Source organism: Semicossyphus pulcher, unplaced genomic scaffold (genome assembly GCF_022749685.1).
Source record: "Semicossyphus pulcher isolate SPU_LCO1_2020_fin unplaced genomic scaffold, fSemPul1.0.p SCAF_13, whole genome shotgun sequence".
In the NCBI taxonomy this organism is placed as follows: domain Eukaryota; kingdom Metazoa; phylum Chordata; class Actinopteri; order Labriformes; family Labridae; genus Semicossyphus; species Semicossyphus pulcher.
This window is the reverse complement of record NW_027211637.1, coordinates 20,296,310-20,319,275: the sequence shown is the minus strand read 5'-3', so window position 1 is coordinate 20,319,275 and position 22,966 is coordinate 20,296,310. Positions and strand designations below refer to the sequence as shown.

At 41.9% G+C, this 22,966-nt stretch overlaps 1 protein-coding gene across 5 annotated transcripts; it reads right to left on the bottom strand.

Annotated features, from left to right (window-relative positions):
• Positions 1-5,207: 5,207 nt before the first annotated feature.
• uckl1b (uridine-cytidine kinase 1-like 1b) lies at positions 5,208-22,140 on the bottom strand. Of its 5 annotated transcripts, none has more exons than XM_069659818.1 (15): positions 22,065-22,140; positions 16,666-16,859; positions 16,025-16,131; positions 14,778-14,948; positions 13,476-13,547; positions 12,211-12,400; positions 12,000-12,061; positions 10,281-10,297; positions 8,343-8,441; positions 8,166-8,259; positions 7,636-7,698; positions 7,373-7,495; positions 7,011-7,118; positions 6,774-6,930; positions 5,208-6,657 (listed from the first exon to the last, which is right to left on the bottom strand). In XM_069659818.1, the coding sequence occupies exons 1-15, from the start codon at positions 22,136-22,138 to the stop codon at positions 6,578-6,580; spliced, it is 1,611 nt and encodes a 536-aa protein (XP_069515919.1). In that variant the 5' UTR covers positions 22,139-22,140; the 3' UTR covers positions 5,208-6,577. The 5 variants fall into 5 exon arrangements, with proteins under 5 accessions (XP_069515919.1, XP_069515918.1, XP_069515921.1 ...); XM_069659817.1 differs by lacking the exon at positions 10,281-10,297 and adding an exon at positions 9,107-9,126; XM_069659820.1 differs by lacking the exon at positions 22,065-22,140 and adding an exon at positions 18,949-19,283.
• Between the last annotated feature and the right edge of the window lie 826 nt (positions 22,141-22,966).

The window sequence follows — 22,966 nt, the reverse complement described above, 5'->3', positions numbered from 1 at the left end:
TAAGCCGGTCCACCTTGGCTCACACTTGGCCACCGTGGTCGGGCTTTTCAAGTCCACACACACATGTTCATTCAGCTCATTCATTCGCAGCCAGCCGACCCCGGGCGACATGGCTCAAACCCTTCAACTGTGCTCGGCTGACTCACAAACACAAACACGCTGTGGGCCAACAAAAAAGGTTAACGTGGGGAGAGCGGGCGTGAAAAGACACACACGCGCCAACAGACATAAAAAAAATCACGCATACACTCCTTGTGCTGCACATTTTTTTTTATTAATTCTTCTTCACCTAAAACATAAAAGTCAGTGGTCCCAGATGTGACCCCTGACATCCTGGTAGCACAAAATGTTACCTTGGTGACCGGGTTTAATCTCTCCACAGAGAGCTGGATTTCTATCTGACCCTTGACCCCACATGAAAGAAAGGTCAGCGGGGTCACACACTCCACTCGTCCGTTTTCTGCACGAGCGTTTTCCTCTGAAAGGGTGTTTGTAAAATCAGTTTTCAGGGGCAATAGGGGCGGATGTTCGTTACAATGTCATTGTAACAAACTTGTCCTGATAAGATTACTGCAAATCAGATTAAGATCGTAAAAATAACACACACAAAATTAAGATTTCAACACTCTATTATCTGTGGAAGGGGTGTGACAGGGTGCACCTGCTGCCTCTTTAGCCCATTGTCAGACAGATTTACTTAAAGGGAGATATTAACAAAAAGAAAATACGCTTAATATACGACTAAAATATCACACACAAAACTAGAGGCACTCGGCAACAGCTTACATCCACTTAGTTTTTAAGGCCACATAAATATTTACACACACGCTTAAAAAATACAAGATGCTTTTTTGTAGTCCGATCATTGCCAAAAACACAGAAACGTCTGCAGATTTGTCGGACAAAAAAAGGCACGATTTTCAGAGATACCAGCGTGTTTTGAGAGGTTACATCTGTTTCAGTTGTTTATTTTTTGCTTCCTTAATTATACGACTTTCTTGTGTCGGCATTTTAGCCATAAATGCTCTCTAAGGAGGAACATAATCTAAAGATAGTTTCTTATCTAGTATCTAGTTTCCACAGTTAGTGGAAAATAAAACTATTGTGCTAATCAACTTTTGAAAAGTCTGTTACATCAAGGTTCTTCCGTTTCATTTTTTTGCACTTTATTTTACACTTGTGATTTTTAGATTCAATATATTAATCTGAGCGAGAGGTCAGATTTTGTTCCCTGAAAGAGTGTGCACATGCCTCGGTACGTAACTCTCCACTTTATCCACACATCTCTCAACCTTTTCAAAGCAAACGCTCTAAAACGTCCTTCCTACAGTGCCGGCAGACTCTCTGTTTTGTCCAATTTCCTTTTGATAAAAAAATATTTTAACAGAATTTTTGATTTTATTAAACAGCTCAGAAAAGCGACAAGGCAAAAAAAAAAAAAAAGATTGGATGTAACAAGCAGTTGGTAAAAGAAAAGTCTGTGAGAACAAAGGGAAACTGAAGTGCAGCATCAGAGAAGCTGCGGATGCAGCAGAAAGACAAAGAAGAAGGTGAGACTTTAAACATAATTTCCCTGAGTGTCTAAATCCAGAAATCGTTATTATATTAAGACCCGTTTATTTTACACAGGCTTATATTCAAGCTCACGTATCTGTGATTTCACACCCTTTCTGCTAAGTTCTGTTTCATGCAAAAGGATTCAGGAAATGTTGAATTAAAAATATTGAATTGGTTTAAAAAGTTTTAAGCTTTCAAGGATTTAACGCACTAATCTTTGCAGCATCGTTTCTCAAGTGAAAATCTTGGAATAAGCGAGCAGTAACGTGTGTATAAGTATAAAGGCGTCGTAGGCGCGCATTCAAAATCCTAGATTTGCAACTCCTATTAAAAAACTTTCACAGAATTTGACTACATTTGAAATTGCATATATGTCCCAAATACATTATGCAAGTACGAATACAATAACTATAATTTCTTGGACATGAATCATATCTTAAGTCTGAAACAATAAGATTAATTACATTGCTGCAAATGCCAAATAAGACCAGCAGACACGTACACAGCTTTAAAGCAGTCTTAGAATGGGTATGTGCATCACTACCGCTCAAAGCTCTGTGTCTCACTGTTTTAAAATAAAACCACATTTTAGCTCTGGCAGGTGTCAGTGAACGCAGCACGCGAGGCGACCTTCAACAAGTCTTTTTTCCCCCCATCGTTTCCAGGAGCGAAGTTGTCATTCTTTTATACATTAAAGCAGAAACACTGAATTCATTATTCAGGCCATTTAGCTTTGAAAGGTGAATTAAATATATCAAAGTAATTTGTAACAAGCAGCCGCAGCCGCCTGGTTAGTGTGCGCATTGCTCCCTCTACTGGTTAACAGGCAGCGTTAGGCTGCAGGAAACTGTTGCTCTGTGCTGCTCGGATTCTGAACACTGACATTTATAAAAGCATGCAAGAGTGTTTCCACATGATGTTGATCTGCAATACTCAACTTGATTGGATATATATAGGGAGGAACATGAGATGTATATTTAAACAATAAAGCAAAGCAAACAACAGGAAATGAAATATTCAGAAATAACTTCATTGATCATTCATTCATCAAAATATAAACCAACAAGAGTCCAGGCAGGTTCTGCGGCCTTTTTGTTTCTCCTCTCCGTAATCTGCCGAGGCGAGTTAGCGTTTCATGGGCTGACGAACCTGAGATTGAGCCTGAGTCACCATTCTCAGGTTGGACAGTCCTAGAAAGAACCACTCAAAGGGTTAAAGCGGGACCTGGAGGGCCGGTCAGGCTGCTCCGTGAGTGATGTGTGCACCCCATGTGCGCCTTCTGGGTAGTGCTGTTTTCTGCATAAGTAAACGCTTTTACATGCACAGAGGTCAAATGACAGAAATAATATAATATGGTAATATTGTACAGTAATAGCATTGTGGCTGTAATTTATTGAAAGCTTAACTTTGTTGTAACGGTTACTGCATTAAAAAAAAAAGCTGCAGCGGTTGTGTTTTTATTTTTGTGCATTAAAAGCAATGTATTGTTTTTGTTGCTGTGTGTGCAAACGTATAACATAATTATTAAGAGCCCATAATTTGGGGCGCTGGTTTAGCTCAGTGGGTAGAGAAGGGGGGCTACAGCCCATGATGCAGCGGCCACAGGCTCGACTCCCAACCTCGGCCCTTTGCTGCATGTCATCCCCCTCTCTCTTCTCCCAGTGCGCCCTGTCTGTCTTCAGCTGTCGTATAGATAAAGGCAGAAATGCCTCAAAAAAGAATCTAACAAAAAAATTAATAAAAGAAACATACTTGAAATAATTTAGATTGTGTGCTGCACACATATTAAGTTATGGCGCCCGATAAAACTATCGATCCATCAAGAGTCAAAGTGGGAAAATACAAGAAAAAATACCAAAAATAAAACAGTGGTTAAAAACCTGTTTCACTTCACTTCCACAGGTAAAAAAACAAACAAAAAACTAAAATAGCTCTTTATGTTTATAGTGAGGATGCAGACGCAGTTGCCATTGTAACATATCATCTCTAATTTAAAAAAACTGGAGGTGATGGAGCAACAATTAAATGCATTTCAACATCATATCTGACTCTGATCTGAAAAAATCTTCTCATTCAGAAAACTTTGAGCACAATTTAAGGTCAACACCCCGTCTGTCTTTATCTTGTTATCTTGTAACCTCTGAGAGAGCACGCAGCCTACCAACAACGCACAAACTGCATCTGACACTAAAAAGATCTCAATCACCCAGGCCTGACTTCATAAGGACAGTCCAGTCTGTTAAAAGTCGTGCTCTTGTGATAAACTATGCAGATGGAGAACACACACTCAAACACACGCGAGTGAAAAGTGAAGGACAAGACAATACTTTGCCCTCTTCAGCAGACTCATCCAAACCCTCTTCACATGATTCAGAAATACCTCCCCGTCTGAATTATTCATCCTCAGCTGTCTACATTAAGCCGCCGTATTGTGTTGGCCTACTCACACCATCACTTTACGTTTACAATCCAGACACAGTCACTGCCAAAAACCACATTACCCCGACAAATAACAACCATAAATACACACTTACTCTCCATGTTTCCTCCCTTTCATCTCACAAAACAATCATTACAATAATGGAGGGCTGTGAAGTCTGCCTCTGTCTGAGTAGCTTTCAAAGTCTCCTCTGCGTGCTTCTTACCCACATGGCAGACCCTCTCTGACTCCTCAGACGGGATCTTCATCATGTAAAGTCGAGACCAAAAAGAAGGCGCCTGAAAAGAGAGCAGACAGGAGAGCTGAGAGGATGAAAAAGAAGTTTAAAAGAAGGCCACTCCTGCTCTCTTTACTAGGCTGTGACCTCATCATGCTCGCTGCTACCAATGGGGATGCAAGTCACACACGCACACACCACCTTCCTGTTTGTCAGTGCTGGTGGTAAACTTTCCACTGACATCTCCATTCAAAGGACAGACATTAAGATTTCATGCGTTTTGTAATTAAAACTCATCATGCAAAGGAAGTGAGAACTCATTTGTGTGTGTGTGTTTGTAGAGGGGATAAATGCTGACTTAATCATGGCAGGCAGACTTTTTAAACAGCTGCAAATTTTAAGACATTTTCACAAGTTAAATGAACTCATAAATTGTTAATCAGAAGACAGCCTTGCAGAAAAACAAAAGCTTATGACAGCTGTGCATTTGACACCAGATAAACTAGAGCAGCACAAGAATAAAAATGCAGCTTCTGAGCTTCCTGATATTCTTAGCTCTCGCACGTCTTTTGCCTGTCCTTCTCGCACCTCCTCCCCCAGAAAAAGATGCCTCCTGTGGGTCAATATCTGCCTAATAGGCTGCCCGTTTGTAATCGTCCATCAGCCTCATCAAATGAGTGTCAATCATACTTTAGCGTGGCTGGCGTCTTGACAGCTGTCAGAGTGATAATTATGGAAAGTGATGGAAGATATCGAGGTTGCTTTCCATGAGAAGAGGACGACCACAATATCCTTCCTGTTCGTGTTCAAAGTGGGTACTGTCTTTCTGTTTTGATGTGTTTGATAAAAGCACAAGTATTCTCGACGTGGTGAGACGTTTAGGTGCTTTCAGGTGCGTTTTAATAGCCCTGAAATTTTCTGTGACTAAGATAAGACCTCTGTGTGACTCGGGGTGAGCCTCCTGAACTCAAATAAATAATGCACAGTAAGCAATTCAAAAAGCTGGATGGCACTTTTATTAAATATATATATATAAAAAGACATGCGGCAGAAATGGTAAACACAAAGCAGCACGCAGGCTGCAAAAACAATCGATGGACAGAATGAGTCACTAACAGTTGTATTCAGCCGTAAGCACAAACTGTACAGCAGCAGGTGACTGAATGGGAAAGTGAGCCCGAGAGTAGTAACAGCTAATGTTACAACATCGTATTTCCTTTTATGTTTGGCTCCTCTGATCTTTTAAATATCACTTTAAATGTGTATAAATGTGAGCTTGTGGAAGAGAAAATAACATGAACACAACATGATGATATTGAATGAGCTTTATATGCAACAATCAGCTCCTTCTGATCGATAAACCAGACGGATGAGTATTGTGGAGTGGCACCAAACATGTGGCTTTAAAGGAAAAGGCAATATTAAAAGGCACCATTAACAGATACATCTTCCTCATTCCAATACTGACAAGTAAAAACATCAGGCACTAATCATATGCATCCTCAGCTCTACAGCCCTTTTAAAAAAGAAAAAAACAAGCATAAAAAAACAGGATATGTGAGACAAAAATAATCTGTGTTGGTTAAACGCATTGACCCATTTTTCATAGCGGTAAAAAGACGTCTGACTCGCCTGCTGACTGGTCAGATCTCTCCATAGCAAAAATATGTAAATGAAGGACATGCCGCATACCACAAGTGCATACTTTAAGCTGTATAATGAAAAACGGCTTTTAACACCCATTTCGACTGGTTAGGTCAGCGTCAACGGAGAAGGAAGAGGGTGAACCAGAGAGCTAAAAAAAAAAAAAGAGGCAGAGATACACCTACACATTTTCCGATTGAATGGTCCTTCAGAAAGCGCTCGCGGCGATGGAAGTTGAGCAACACGAGTTCGTGTTCCGATTTAACTTTTGTGAAAGTTGTGAGGAAGGTACGTGGTAGAAAATAACCTTAAAAGCGGGATTTTTTTTTCCCTTTCACTGCACGTGCAAATTCACATTCACCTGTGTCGGCCACAGTTCACGGCTTAAGGCGAGATGTATCTTTTGAAAAACAACATGCCGCCAGAGATTGTCACAATTTAAACACTGAATTAAAACATTTGGACTGATACTGTGCATATAAAAATATAACACAACTTCTTGCAACACAACATAAGATTATATAACTTAAATCTCAGCAAAGTGACTGTACAATATCTTTGTGTTCGTTCTGTTTTCAGTTTGTTTTTCACGCCGCCTTCTTTGGCCCTTGAAGGACGCACATCACAGCCCGACAGAGCAAAGAGTTTGTCCTCATATTGTCCTCCGAGGAGCACAGCCCTCAATCTCCCAAGAAGTCAGTGCAGTGCCAATAATTTAATCAGTAACTTGGCTCATCCATCTCCTCGTCGCTCCAGTCAGGGGGTGCATCTGTTCCGAAGTATCGATCGCCGAAGTTTCCTACAGGGACAAAAAACATGTGGCAACATCAGTTAGAAATCAGAGCTGACACCATGTAGCAATGAATAACATACTTTAACAACTAAAAGTCTTACACAAACTTCCCTACAACTCACCTATGCCAGGGATGATGTGGAAGAGGTCATTGACCTTCTTGTCCACAGCGGTGGTGATGATTTTGACCTGTGGGAACGCGTAGGCCACTGAATGGACTCCCATCTCTGCCATCAGCAGAGACACCAGCAGGATCTTGTCCTCCTGAACGTCGTGGTCCTGAAACGTGAAAACAGGAAACGTGAGGAATGCGATTCACTGCGGGCGACTTTGGGTTGCGAACAATCGAGCGCACCCACCAGTAGGACTCGGACAGCCATCATGGCAGCAGCTCCAGTTGACACGGTGCAGTCCATCAGAATCACGTGATCTTCACCGATGTCCTTGGGGAGACGCAGGTAATGAAGCTGAGAAGAGACAGGATGTGGGTGAATACATGACCAGTACCATCGTGTAGCGATATCATAGATGGTATTATGCAGAAATCCCCCAAACTAACAACTTCCTGGAAAGGACATCTACATACGCAGACGGGATGATGAAACACACTGTGAGATGTTATCAAAGAATGTGTTCGAAAGATGCCCTTTAAGGTATTTGCAGGACGATTATGGTGAAATAAATGTTTCTATTGCTCATAAGCAACAATGTAAAAGTGCACCTCTGGTTCCCCTGTGTCCTGGTTGGTCTGGATGAGGATTTTGCCGATGCGGACGTCTTTGCACACGGCCCTCAGAGCCGGCTCCATGGTCTCCCCGGCTCGCAGGATGGACACCCCTGTGATCTGAGGGAAACCAAAAAGTAATAAAGACACGAAACAGAGGTTAATTGCACCAGTTTGGGTAGAGACAAAAGTCTTTTAAATGGTCTGCAGAACAGAAAAAGAGTTGAGGAGACGGCAGGCGGCAAATGGAGTTCACTCACCCTCTTCCCGTGGAAAGCCCTGCCTTCATAATCCTCTCCCTGGGGGGTCTGCACTACGTGGACCTGAGATAGTATTCAAAATCATAACAGTGTGAGAACAATGCTGATCACAGCGTGCTGTAGAAGTGAGGAAAACAGTTTGTCAATTTAGCAGTCACGTGTTTGTGTCATGCAAACCTGTCTCATCTTCTGGTTAAAGTATGGAAACTTTCCATTGTGGTGACTTGGTAAGTTTCCATCCTCCTGCTGCAGGCCACTGTGTGCAGCTCTGTCTGATTCTCTTTTAGCGAATACAAGCACTTACTCTTTTTCCATTTATCTTCATCTTAATGCACTCTGTTTCACTCTGCTGCTGTGTCCTGCTAGCCTCCGTCTACCCATCGGGTATCTCACCCTCTTTCTCTCCTACATGTCTTCCTCTACACGCAGGTATCTAAATGTTCAGAGCCAACGTCCTACTTAATACAAAGGATTTCAGAGCTTCCACGCAGTGCTATGAATTAATTAACAGTGTGTTTCAGTGTTTGCACCTGTGAGGGGAGGAAGGAGAGCGCTCGCTCGATCAACAGACGCATCAACCTCTTGGAGTAGAAGATGAACTCGTCGCGGCTGGTTTCCTTGTTTCTAAAACACAGTTTAAAGATTTGCTGCTTTTATAAAATCACGTGGTTTTTTTAATGACACAAAAGAGGTTTATTAGCTTTTACCTGATGATGGTGTGCATGCCCCTGACCTGGGGTGTGCTCTCCAGAACGCTGAGGGTCTGGGGGAGGGGTTGGGCCTGGTGTGCAGAGGCCAGGGCTGCCCTATAACCACAGCAACAGATAGCAAAGCAGGGGGGGTGATGCAGGGTGAGAGGAAGATGGACTCAATACAACACACGCATGTGTAAAATACGAACTGAGTGCATATTCAGAAAACACACGCAGACACGGACGTGTAAGTACGAGCACAACACAAAATACATACCAAGTATTTTTCAGGAGTGGTTAAAGCAAAGTTTATAATTCTAGTGCGTTTAATAGGATAGCATGAGGGAAAGGCAGACACACAAACTGTAACACATACAGTGCTGGTGTTGAGTAGTTAAGAGGAGAATTACAACAGCGAGAGACCAGGATGATGGAAAATAATTTAGACTGTTTTCTGGATGAGTCAGGAATTTAAATAATTTATTATTAATTAAGAAATTATTTTTAAGGGTTGAAATAAAAAGGAAATTTACTCATAAAAATAAAGGCATGATGGCTATTTTCCATAACATGTCTCCACTGTTGTAATAATTCCCCAGGACTCCACTCACGAGCGTTAGGTTTGAATATCTAGTTAGCCTCGGTCTAGCCGTGGCTCTAGAGGAACAAACACGCTGCTGTAAATACTCAGTGAGGCCGTAATTCAAGTATCCACACTGTCACTGAGATGAACATTAGCCAGATGCAAAGAAAGAGAAAATCATAGCAAATCTGCTCACATATCCCAGCGAAGTTTCCTCTATGGGGAGATTTTTTTTTTTGGACGTAACACAACAACAATCACAACACAGGGGACACAGAAAGACGACAGATAAGAGGAGGAAAAAATGAAAAGAGACACAACATCAGGTGGATGAATGGATAATCAAACACAGCGAAAAGTGTGACAGCCGAGACGACACAATGTCAAATGTCTCGTAAACACGCTTAAAACTGCATTTTAAAGTAAATCAATATTTCCTGGTTACTAATTAATGTTTGCTTCATGATTCAGAGAAGATTTAAAGTGCGTGCTTTAAAAGATCTTTTACAGATGCTAGAGGAAACAGAAAACAATTTTGAAGAGATTTTCTTATGTAGACACGTGCATCCATTGCATGATTCGCGTGGGAGGTGCACAAGCTATTGTGTGGCTGTCACCCTTTCACCGTGTAGAACGGTACAGGTTGGTATTTCAGCTCACAGGCCCCAGCACATCCTGTGTCTAAAGACAGACACCGAGCTCACTTCCTCTCTCTCTGTCTCAGATACTGTGGCCGACATTCAATGGAAAAACTCAGCGCTTTGTAGTAGGGTATTGGAAACTTTCTCTGTGGCTGAGGTATATAATAGTCGACAATAGCAGTAGCAAGAGCTTCCTCCCTCTCTCTCTCTCTCTCTCGCTCGCTTTCTGTTACACTCACTCTCTCTCTTATTCTTGCTGAGGCTGAAAGGAGGGGTCAGTGACTCGACTCATTGGTGTATTTTTAGACACAGAAGGCAGGAAGAGTGTGAGTTGTCATTTCTCTAAAAGGTAGAGAGAAGGAAAACCAACGTCTTTACGTTTAATGCTGGCTGCACCACACCACGTGCAAACTTTTCATCTCAGAGCCGCTTGAAAATGTGCACAGCAGCTTCAGCGCACTTTTAGAGATAGAATCCACGCTGGTGTGGGGTCTTTACAGTATTTTGGCACCGTGTCATTCTCGTAGGACTGATCGCTAATTAGACACATTTGCTCTACAGATACAACAGTGCCGCCTGGTGATGTGCCATGGCAGCCAGCAGATCAGTGGAAAGGTTGGTTTTGCTGGCCTCTTTTCCTCTCTCGCCCCGTAAGAAGCTGGAGCAGTCGGGGGGGGAACTGAACAGATGGCGAGGAGAGAATGATAGACAGGATAAAGGCCACTCTACCTGACGCTGAGCTCGCGCTGTGAGCCACGGAGGGATTTTGGGGTGGAGGGGAAGTGGGGAGGGGGAGAGAGTGAGAGAGCAGTCCATCAGCAGCGTGTGTGGGTTAATGTGCGTGTGTGTGTGTGTGTGTGTGTGTGTGTTTAGTGGGGAGGAAACAAAGCAAACTGCACTGTGGCACAAAGTGCTCCCCCTGAGCAGAAATGTGCCTTTGGTGTCAATAAGTGCACGTTGCACAACAAACCCAAAAGTCAAACAGCACTCTGCTTCAGTATTTAAGGGCTCTATACGGGCTGTGCAATTAGGGATTTTACTGTTACACTATAATGAATGTTATGTGATTAATTCAACTGAAAAGTTTAACCTATAAAGCAATAAAAATATCTTTATATGGGTTTGTAAGGTGTTAACACTGTAATATCAGTCTTTCTGTTTGAAATTAATGATGAATTGCAGCAAATATCTGAAGACTCGTGTCTTTTCCCATCAGTAGTACTTTTAAGACACTAAAGAAAGACCGGGCTTAAAGGAACAACATGTAATATATTGCCTGGAATGTATCATAAAATGTTAAAATACTGGCTTCTCCGATAACAATGCTGAGCGGAACGTCTGCGTGTGTTTTGGCCCGCGCGATCCCGCCCACTGCTCATTTCGTCAACCCGGGTTGCCAGATATGAAACAAATTGGCGCACAGGACTCGTCGCTTGTCAGTGTCAAAGTGCACGTCTTGCGCTCGGGTGGGTTCGGTGTCTGGCAACCTGCGTGAGCTTGGTGTTGTACTCGAAGCGTAGCTCTGTTACGGAAAAGCTGAGTGTGCGAGTGTGGGTGGTGGAGAAAGTGATTGAGAGACACAGGAAGTGAGAGTGTTCGCATGAGTTACGAGAGTGAACGGGGAACGGAGCGGATCAGCGAGAGTGTTTTCGCTAACTGAGAATAACAGATCGACTGTGCAGTAAGGCTGCGTGTGTAATAAAGGCACGTACTCCTCAAGACTGAAGCCGCGCTCACGTGTCTTGAGTCCTGCTCGCAGGGAGTTAGCCCCGAAGCTAGCGGCAGCTTCGGCCCCGGGGCAGACGGATAAGGCCGGAACGCTGAAGCAGGAAAGGCTAACATTCGAATCTGGGGAGGAAGGGCGGCGGGGGCAACGCTCTCCAGTATTTAGAATTTGGACTGCAGTACCCTTTTTAGACGCTAGCTGCCAATGTTACATATTGTTCCTTTAAGTAAATATAATTGATTACCAAAGTAATGAGATTTACTAAACCACCTTTGTGCTAAAATAAAATGCTTTGGTTTTAGATTCAGACTCTTTCCAGATGACAACTATCAAGTGTATAGTCTGTGTTTCTGGGCTGAAACTGTTCTTAGCAAACATAAAATACTACTTTGTAAAATTAAGAGCACATTAAGAAGCAGACAGCAAGAGTGAGAACTGAATAGTTTGTCTTATTCTTCTCTTAAAACCTTTTGAAGAGGCTCCTAACAATCATATACACTCACCCTTCTATAAAATCATTGCATTTTCTCTCCACTAGAGGGAGTAATAGAGCTTGTAATTACTCATTGTTCTGCAGATCATTCCTACACTTCACTTAATGTACATTAAGCTCTAACAGGAGAATGAATGAAGAGCAATAATGGGCTTGTGTGCATTAATATGTTCTTAACACGTTCTCTGTGCGTTAATGTATGTAGGTCTGTCAGTGCAACCTCTCTTACCTCCTCCAGCTGACTGTGGACGTGCTGCACGATCAGGTCTATGGCCACCATGTTGCCTCCACCTGACAGGAACACAAAAAGTGCATGATGTTAACTGAGAATTATGGGAGTTGATTGAGTTGACTGAATTTTATAATATAGGTTTCACATTATGCATTACATAATATTGAATGGTATGTGTAAATATGTGTGTATGGAGGTGTGAACGCACCACGCGGCACCACGATGTCAGCCAGGCGCATTGTGGGCTCGATGTACTGCTCGAACGCAGGCTTGACAAACTTGTTGTACTGTTTGATGACGCCTTCGATTTCTCGGCCTCTTTCTGTGATATCCCTCCTCAAGCGCCGCACCAGCCGGATGTCCGAGTCAGTGTCCACGAATATCTTCATATCCAGCAACTGAGATGAGAAAACGAAACAGAGAGAAAACCTTTAGCTGAAAATGAAACCTTACAACAAGAGTTCACGCAAAGACGAGCTAAATATAGCTTCTTCGTTGTGTTTCGGGGCAAACTCATGATCATAGCTTTGCTTACAGTTATGACTAAAGTCAATTTAGTTTGCTGTGCTTCAAATCGAGTTTGATTTTTCTCGACCAGCGTGAAATTCTGAGAACAAGAATGTTTTGTGAGTTTCGGATGAATGCAGAAATGAACCCTGACAGGGACAATTGTTGTGTTGAAACAATGTTTTCTTTTAAAATAAATAAGCACATTGCAGCTGCAAGTGTGCGGTGACTCTTAATTAGTCTGTATAATTTATTCTGTTCACTTCTGTCAGCCGGAACCTTATTACAACAGAGATATGTTTAGTCTGCTTTTGTCCTGAAAGCGAGAATGTGTTTTAAATTGAATAAATTGGAGCTTCATCACATTAATAAGTACAACAAACTGTTGGACTTGTGGATGTTTTCAACTCATAATTATGGAGAAATATTGTTTTTCTCCAAAGCCTATAATTACCTCTGCTGTCAAAGAGCCTTTTTCAGCACCTGAACACATCCACTTTGTTGACTAAAAAATACCAGTCCATGTATTTGAAGGGAAGGACGTTGATAAAGATAAATCCATTAAATCAAAAATAAACGTGTAATTGCTCTCTGGTGGAGACAGCACAACATGTGATGCAGACACTGTTTCCGAATCACTCCAAACACAGGAATATTTGGCATTTCAGTGCTGAAATTTCACGTCATATACTGATAGATCATATCGAATTCAGCGTTTTAAATTGGTGAACTTTTTAATTAGTTTACACTGTAGTTGCAGTTTGCACATTTTAAACCCCTCCGTTTGTTTTTGCGTGAACACACCTGGTTGTTGTGAGTGAATTACGCTGTAAATAAAAAAACCAGCCCCCTCCCACAGATAAACAGAAAAACATGTTTGTTCACGTGCAGAGATAAAAATAAACCTGACACCAGCACCTTCTGCTGACCAGCTGCACACGGTAGAAGAAAATAACCTTGCCCTACCTGCAAGAGCTTTTTATCAGCGAAGGCCATGATTCCCTCAAAGATGATAACGCTGGCTCCGTAGACGGTTTTCTGTGGGGGACAAACATGCATGTTGTATAACTGTACAATGTACATACACAGTATATGGATATACAGACATGATATCATTATAAATCATGATTTGACATTGGTGACGGATGTGTAACTGTTTTAAGTATCGTGTAATTCCTTATAATGTTTCATTTATCAGGATTTAACAACACATTCCTGTACACCTCAAAGAGCATTATCCTCCTTACAACATGATCACGCTCTGAAGAAATCAATAAGACCATTAATGTATCTTTTTTTAAATCTCAAGTCTGGTCGTCTCAACACATTAGGGGTTGTTCACTCATCCAAATAATAGAACAGATTTTAGATCAGGCAATGGGAGATATCTCCAGTCTGCTCAGCTCATACAACTGAGTGGCTAAGCTATTAGCCAGAAAACTTACTGTATGCTAGCAAGCTTCAAAGTCAATACCACTGTGTACAGTCGACATGAAATACATATAATTTGGCGCTATGTTTTTCAACAACACTAGTCGGCTAACCAGCCAACCGAAATCAACAAAAGCCTTTCAGCAGCAAAAGAAAAACCATGTTTACTGCTGGCTGCAGCCTAAAGTGTAATAGTGAGATAGTCACTGATTTAATCCACATTATCAGAGGGTGAGTGCACTTTTTGCAGCTAATGTTTTCAGGCGCGATCTTGTGGTGTTTAAGGAAGGGATGAGGCACTGACGGACTACGCTGAACTTCTTCAGTTTCTTTCTTCATGTTAAGCCCAGTCGTCAAAGGTGTCATATTCTCAAACAAGGTGATAAAATAGCAAAAAGTGCCGTGTTGTTGTACGAGTTAGCTTGTTAATATGACACATAAATTGCTGGTACGTTTTCTCATTTAAGATACAGGCTGGCAGTGTATAGCAAGCGCACGTTAAATCAGATACAGCGCTGAACAGACAGTTTCCCCAGAACTACTAAGTAGGTGTCCACTATCAGAAATGAATTGCCACCCTGCAACCAATCAGAATTGAGTACTCACGCAGACCACGCTATGACTGTTGATAGTGGTTGATAAAAAATAAGAAGACAGAAATCACTATAACGCTTTGTTACTGAGCATCTGGAGTAGCAGATTTGCAACGTGTCTCGACCTCGAGCGAGGGAGATTAAAACCCTCTTAGGTAATCGAGAAACTGAGATTATATGCTATGTTACTCCAACATGCTACTTCACAAAGTGCATGAGATTATATTTATGCGTTCATCCTCACCCACTCCTTCTGTCTTCCATGAGTTGTAAAATCATACACGGGGATTTTCACGCTCTTGCCCTGTTTGAGTTTGCGCAGGGTGTGTGTCAGCAAGTCAAAGTCGAAGGCATCAGGGTGGTCGAAGTTATAGTCGTTACTGGCAGCCAGGATCTGCTGCTCCGAGGACAGGACCTGAGGAGTGCAGAAATGATGGAGTTAATTTACAGACAATCTATCGAACAACAACAACAGTGGTTTTCGTGGATAATGAAAAAGAGGAGCAGGAGCTCAAACAATAGTTTTGCAGATAATTTATCTTTTGCACAAACACTTTGCAAACACAGATCGCTGTTCAAGAGCAGTGGAAGTTACGGGGGCCTTAAATTTAGGAGAACATCATGCGCTACTGTGACGTCTGTACCAGGTGGTGTAAGTGTCTGTGTGTGTGTGTGTGTGTGTATGAGCCCTGAGGGTGGCTGAGCATTAAAACCCCAGATCTGGTATTTGGCAGTTTCCGAGCAGCAACACCCCCTTCTCAAGTCAACTGATTATACACTTAATATGATCAACCGGTGTTACAGGCTCTCTGGAGGCTGCGAACAAACAGGAGGAAACCCCGACAGAGGAACAGGAGATACGGATTTAAAAAGACATAAATATAAGACGAAGTGTTTTGCATGCCAACCTCGGATATCTCTGTGTGCGCTGAGGGCTACAGCACCAGTGGCCACTGGTAAATCCCTCCCACTCTGCATAGTCTGAACCGCTGCTGTCAGATTGTGACAGGATTACATAACCAGAGAGTGGGTGGAGGTATAGAGGGGCAAGAATGATGGCTCTCGCTTGATTGCTCTGCACCACCACTCTTTTTCTCTCCCCAATTCGCTCAGCACAGAGCTCCTCTATTGACTCATCCGCCTTCTAATATTTTATCCTTTCCGTCTCCTTTTTTCCTCATTTCCCCTCTAGGACCAGAGAGCAATCCTATTTTCTCTCTTTCACTCTGTCCTCTGCTCCTCTCAGTCTCGCTCTTCCTTACCCTTCCTTCAGGCCACTGAGGGGTTGGCAGCCAAACAAGACGGAGATGAGGAAATAATAAAAGCAAAGATTTTTTTGGTCTTAGTTTAATCTGTAGAATCTTTGCAGAACCTCAGGTAACCTCTAGCTTAAGCTATCGTCATCCAGTACCTTAACCTCACATGAAACAAACAGGTGCGTTGCCGCACGCAAATAGACACACAACACTTAAACTGGACGCACATGCACACCTTGTAAAAAGAGTCCATCGAGAGCAGTACGACCCACGGAACATCTAGAGCTTCGATGATTTTCCTCGCTACTGTCGTCTTCCCCGAGGCGCTGCCGCCACACAGACCTGTGACACAAACACACGTTTGATTAAAGAGGTAATTTTCAAATACCTTTGCGTGATGGGAACATACTAGTGCTAGCATGACCCATTTTATGTGCATGTTGAGGCTGCTTCAGGGTTTTATTTGCATGTAGAGAGGCAGGTAGAAACAGAGAGCAGATTCTTATGAATGCAAATATTCACAATAACAGGTGAATATATATGTATGTTAAAAAATGCACAAAACATACAGTATGTTCTGGGTACAACCTGTCTCTGTCACGTAGAGCTACCTCTAACTCAGTAATGACTCTGAATGAGCTTGTCAATATCCATTAGCAGTAAGTTCAGTTGCTTATTTCTGCAAAATTGCATTATTACCCTGCATTATTGGCTTTTACAGGGTGTAAGCATTCATAAATATACCTCCGAACAAAAGACCTTAAAAATATGTAGTTGCACAATGTGTTTACATGTATGACATTCCTTTCTACGGGAGACAACAAAGAAGGAAAGAGAATAACACTGCCGTAGCGTGCGTCTCTTAAAGTGTCCTACCGATGACGAAGGCCTCTTTGGACTGTGTTCCGTGTTCGTTGTACCAGGGAGGGCGGCCAGCGGTGTAGATTGTTCGTTTGGACGTGCGTAGGAGAGGAGGCTCCGACTTACACTGGCTGGTGGTCCGTTTCCTGGGCGAAAGGCCCGTGCTGACTGAGGGGAGAAGCCGGTCCAGTGATCCCTCACTACCTCCACTGGAAAGCAACAACAGAGCACGTGTTACTATAAGCAACCCTTAAAAGGAGCAATTCCTTGTTTGTTTGATAAATCATGATAAACAGCCGCTTTTCATAAAGTGATATAATGAAAATGCTTTTGTTTACATTGTGACTGAGGTTTTTGTTTTGATTAACAAACTGTGCAATGAAAGACGTCTAAGCACTACTCATTAAAGTTATGTCCTGCATATCGTCTGATGAAAGCTCGTAAAAACGTAGTGTTGTTTTTTTACTTCCTGTCATGAGTTAATGTTTAGTTTTTTCATCTTAAACAGGTGAGCATTGCCCAACCCTGTGCCGTACAACTACTGAAGGTACCAAAGTACACGCTAACTGGGTGGGGAAAGTATGTTGACTCAATGACATGACATGTTCTGATCAGACGTGCGACTAAATCATTCGTGCGTACACATTTATGTGAGGGTGTTGCCAATGACTAGGAGCATTGTTATGATGTGTTATTACAGACAATAATGGAATAAGATCCGCGTAAACAAATGACAAGAAGCTCATTCAAAGCAGGTATGAGGCTCTTATGGCAGCTGGGCCAGAGCCAGTTTGCTTATTCAAACTAAACACAACAACAATACAAATTCACAGGGAGAGGAAGAGAAAGAAAAAGTACCTGGTGCAAAGTGTCAACACCCAGAAAAGGCATTTTATTGCGTGACTTTACAAGAGGAAGGAAACTTAAAATTCAGTCAAGGGTTTAAGCTAATTAAGATTCAGAGCAGAAAACAAGATCACAAAGAGCTCGTCCAACCAAATGCTGAGTAATCTGTCGAGGACAACAACCCCGGCCTTCAAAACACCTCACAAAAGTTTAGTCTGAATAACTTTAAAGCATCTGTGGTGCATTATTATCTATACAGAATATTACACACTGAAGAAAAAACTACTGGTCATTGAAGCAAACATCCAATAATCACTGGTGCCATATAAAAAGAAATAACACCAGGAAGCATCAACAAAACAAATGCAGCCAAGTTTCATTGAGTGACAAGCGTGCCCAGGTAACAGTTGCTAGCAACAACTTACTGCAGTATCCGAGACATCCACACTTCACCTAGCGAGGTCTGTAAAAATCCAGCCGCCATAACTACAGTATGCTGCCACAGTCCTATCAGCCCCACTGTCTTTTTCACTCAACTCTCGGCTTGCACCTCTCTATATAGGCCATACACCTCCCCAGGTGCAGTGGCAAGAGGACAGAGGTGAAGCAAACAAGCGAGAGCAAAGATTTATCTTATCGCTGCAGGGTCACCGGGGCTCGGAAAAAAGGCAGGGAGCGGGGCTCAGAAAAGTCAAAGAAACATGCATGAGGCAGCGCACACTCAAGCTGGGTTATCAGTTAAAGCCAAACCAGGGTGCTATAAAAGATTAGCCTGCTCGACTTTGCTGAATCATTGCCTTGTTCTGAGCTTATAGCCGCAGTTCTCAGGGCTCCTAAGTGTGACGCAGTGTAATCTATGAATGCAATAAAGGAAAAAAGGGGTCACAGGGCAAGGTACCTGGGTTTAGATAGTGAAGAGACGCGCGAATTAGTGTCGGATATTAGAAAAACAACCTAAATCTACAGAGCATGGCCATAACGTCTCAGTGCAGTTGAAGTTAGTAAGTTATATTAGAGTACTGATACACATATATGTTATAATATGGCATGTTTTTGTTCATTTAAGTATCAAACTGTTCATCTAACTGAATTTTATTCTGCTGTTATTGTAGTTGCCAAACTCTGTGCACACCTGAAATTAAACTTAACCAATCTTCAACCTTTGTAAGATCATCCTGTTATTATTTCCCACACAAAAGCACAACTATTACACCTGCCCAAAACAGACCTGTGTCAGTGAGTGACAGATGCAAACTTTCCCAAAGCATATCAACCTGAGCGCTACACGCCGCAGACGCTCACAGACCGGAGTCGTCTCTCCTGTTTATCCACATTTGTAAGACAACAAAACTCTGACAACTAAATTAGTAGTACCTGGTAGGTTAACCTGAAGGTACTAGAGTGAAATAAAATACATAGTAGTAAATAAATAAATAAATTGAATGCACTTACCTGCCATCCGATCTCAGAGTCCAACAGCCAGATATTCTAGCTCCTGAGTAACCCGGTAGAGAGTTCATAACTGGAGAAAAATATAAGGGAGGTTTCCACTGTGTGTGTACTCCACAGGTTGTGCTTTAAACCTATAGTACTGCCAACAGGTATGCTCAGTATATATACACTCTAGCTCAACAAAGCACTGCCCTCTGGTGCAACACATCCAGAGAGAGGGACAGATAAAGGTGTGGGCAATATAGAGGGGACTGAGCTTAGATGAGAAAACGAAACTTTAAACAGCTGTTTAGCTTTCTATTCTTCCATTCAGTGAGGCAAAAGAGGGAGAGAGAGAAGGCACTGCAGCTTAGTGAAGAGAGCGCACTCAGTGTGAAACTACAGCACAGCTTTTCCCTCCTCTTTCCCTCGCTCTCTACTCCTCCCCTCAGTCACTCGGCCAACAAATGTAAGAGGATAACCTACCCTCCAGATTATGTTCATTAGGTGATATTAATAGCATCAGGTTAGAGCCAGACCTTCCCACTCCTGCTACACACACAGACACATGCCAAGCTGGGGTCATCTGTTTTTGACAGCCAGTGCTGCAATATGAGGCTGGAGGTGAAAGAGGGACCAGAAGGGAGCGACAGAGACACCAGGAAACAAACTGGGGGTTGGAAAAAAAACAAAAACAAGAGTGGGAATAGAAGAAGCTTTTATTCTCCTCTGATGTTGACGCAAGTGAACAAATTCACAGCAGAGACGCTTCAGGCTGGGTTGGGGAGGTGAAGAGAGGGAGAAATGGAGAGAGGGAAGAAGACAGCGGGGAATGGCAGAGGAGAGGCGAGAGTGCCTCTCCCCCTGCAGGGACTCGCCATGTCTCTATGTGCCTTACACCAGAGTCTGTAGACGTCAGCACGACAGCAAACACACACACACAGAGACACACAGCGATATCCCCTCCCTGACTTCCCTCGCAGTGTAGAGTGGGGAATAAACAGCATGATGAAACCCAACACTACCTCTGCTGCTCTGTCAGCTGACAGTCTGAAGAGCAGCCCTTGGCAATGCACACATACAACTCATAAACACACACATGCAAACACACCCGCGCTCCTCCCGGCCCACAACTTGTACGGACAAACAAATCATTATTCTCAGAGATCATAGGTTGCAGGCAGACTAATTGTTTTCCAGCTGAGCGAAAACAAACCAAAGTCACAGTTTAAGAGCCGCACTGCTTACAGAAGCTACTGGATACGACTTAAACCAACATTTAAAGTGTTTTTCAAATATTTGGATCGCGGATTTGACAAGCCCTCGATGCTGTTTACTTCCTATTTAAAACCACAGGGGGAAGACACAAGGGGATTCAGTGTTTTTCCTCCAATCTTCAACGTAGTTGTGGGATTGTCGCTGTTGCTTTAAAGACGACAGCTGCAAAGCAAGAAAGCCGCACCGAAACAAGAAGCCTGAACTGGTTGCTATGCCAAACATTCAGCAATCTCTAATGGCTACAGAGACACACAGAAGGGTTACAGGCCTGAGCCGAAATAAAACTCACCAATAATAAAAATCCAGCAGAAGAATCGACTATTTATTGTAAACAGAATATAACTTCCTAGGACTCATTCAAAGTTTCTTTTATGATCAATTCAATCGTAAAAGACAGTCTAAGTCAGAGTTCAAATTTCAGAGGCCATAAAGGTATAAAATATGTCAACATGACTCAAATTCCAAATGCTTGTTCTAATCTATTTCAGAAACTAGGACACAGTTATGTAAGTAGATATATATACAGGGGGTGGACAAAATAACTGAAACACTTTTCAGGCTGCACAATAAATTACCTTTTGCTCCATGCTAAATGAACACATACATGATAATAAATGCTTAATATGCCCAATAAAGACATCATAATAAAAGCTGCTGCTATTTTTAATTGTTTTATATTCATGAGGGATGGCGTGCTGGGAACAAAGTTACTGTGTAAATTTTGTTTACAGCAGAAAGACGTAACCACTGTTATGTTACAGGTAATTTGCACACTTGCATATTTGTTTGTCATATTTTCCTATCGTGCAGGCCTTATACCTTGTACAATAGTTAATTCAATGCCATACATTTCAGGCTAAATATTTTCTTTACAGACCTTTAATGTTATATTTAAAAGTCTTCATATGTGGTTACACTTTCTGGGGTGTCTTTTTGCTTTTAATACATTGCATGACTTCCTTTATGCAGGCTGTGTTTAGAAATAGTCAGTTTCAAATGGTCAAAATATATTTCACTCACAGCACCTCAGTGAGAACATTATATCTCATTTTCTGCTGCTGTACGGATGTCAACAAGGCTTTGCCATGTTAAACACCATTTGAGTGTAACTATAACTACAGGTGTACTAAGCAGGAACAACCCCTCAGTAGTCAGAGTAGAGCAGTAACGACCTCTTGTGGTTTAGTAGGGTACTTCGTTGAAGGCTGGATTTACTGTGCGTGGTTACAGGGAGAACTGACATTAACTGGGTCAATATGACAGCATTACATCCGTGTGTATGTTCAGCTACAGTATTAGTCACCAAACGAAGTGTAATTTCGTTCAGTAGCCTCGTATTTCCCAGAAGAGAGAGGCACTTCAACATGAGTCACACTGCACTTGTGCCAGACAGAAAACGTCATGCCATGCTTCTCTCCTCCTGTGCTAAATTAAAGCTTTATCTTTATGTCCTTTCGGGCTATTAATTTCTTTCTAGCTGCAGCTGCTAAACGTTATGCTCGCATTATTTGGTTTTAAATATTTGGTATTTTCACGGTTTGGGGAGATAAAGTTATGTTAAGAAGGCACCTCGTGTTAAAATGTTAACTGTTACAACATAATAAGGCAGTGGACAGACGACGGACTGAAAGTAGGCCAATTTGTATGACATCCGTAATAAGCTAATATTTACACTGTAACTTCCTGGTTGTCGTTACAGCGACACGATACTTTTATATAAGAGACTGTACCCATTAAGGCACACAGTGTGACAGTTCCGTAAAGATGCTTTACCCAACTGTCAGCGAAAATGTCGCACAATAATTGCAAACATTTCTTACAAAATTCCTGTAGTCTCCGTAAAGCACCAAAGTGTTTACCTGCTCGATACAGAAGAAGTTTTTTCTTCGTTCTCCATCTCTGAAAGCCTTTCTTCCCTGCTAACGGCAGACATTGCTACTCTGTTGACAATCAGGTGGAGAGAGCAATGTAAGCCCCAAAGCATCACGGGGCTTGTAGGCGTATCGTATTTCATTATTGGAGAGATACGCCAGCGTAGCCTCCTTGATGGACTTCAAGCCCCAGAATGCATCTGTTCCGTTCTTTGGCACATAAGCCAACAGCATGTACAGTATGATAATCGTGCAGGGCCTTTCCCAAAAGAGGCAATGGGTGAGGTTCTCTTGGCCACGTGTTAGATTTAGATATCATATGAATATTGACTTTAATAGTTTGGGTTTTATTTTATAAAATATATACACACATCATGTTGTTACATTTCGTGTGATTTAGTTTTATATAATAATTGTCAATAGATATCATTATCACAAAACATTTTCTTTTACTTGATACAATGACAAAATGAGCCAACACAAACTTCAATGACGACTTAAGTAATGCATTTTTAGACATAAAAAGATATTGCTGTCAAAAATCACATTTTTTATATCTGAAGTCTAGCAACTCCTACATTACAAAAATACAAGCCAACATAAAAAATATGTAATGCCTCATATATATAAAAGTTTATTACTATTTATCACCACATTTTAGTAATACAATTATTTTACATTTTAATATTTTATATATTATATTTTTGATGTTAAATGTTTGCATGCCATAGCAGGAAAATGGCATTGAGAGAGCCGGCATGCACAAAACAGAATCACAGACACTGACACAAAGGAGTAATGCCATTATTAATCTTATTAGGTATACCTGTGTCTGCTGAGTCAAAATGCATGCCCTGAGATGGGTATACTTTTGTTATTACATCTGTTTT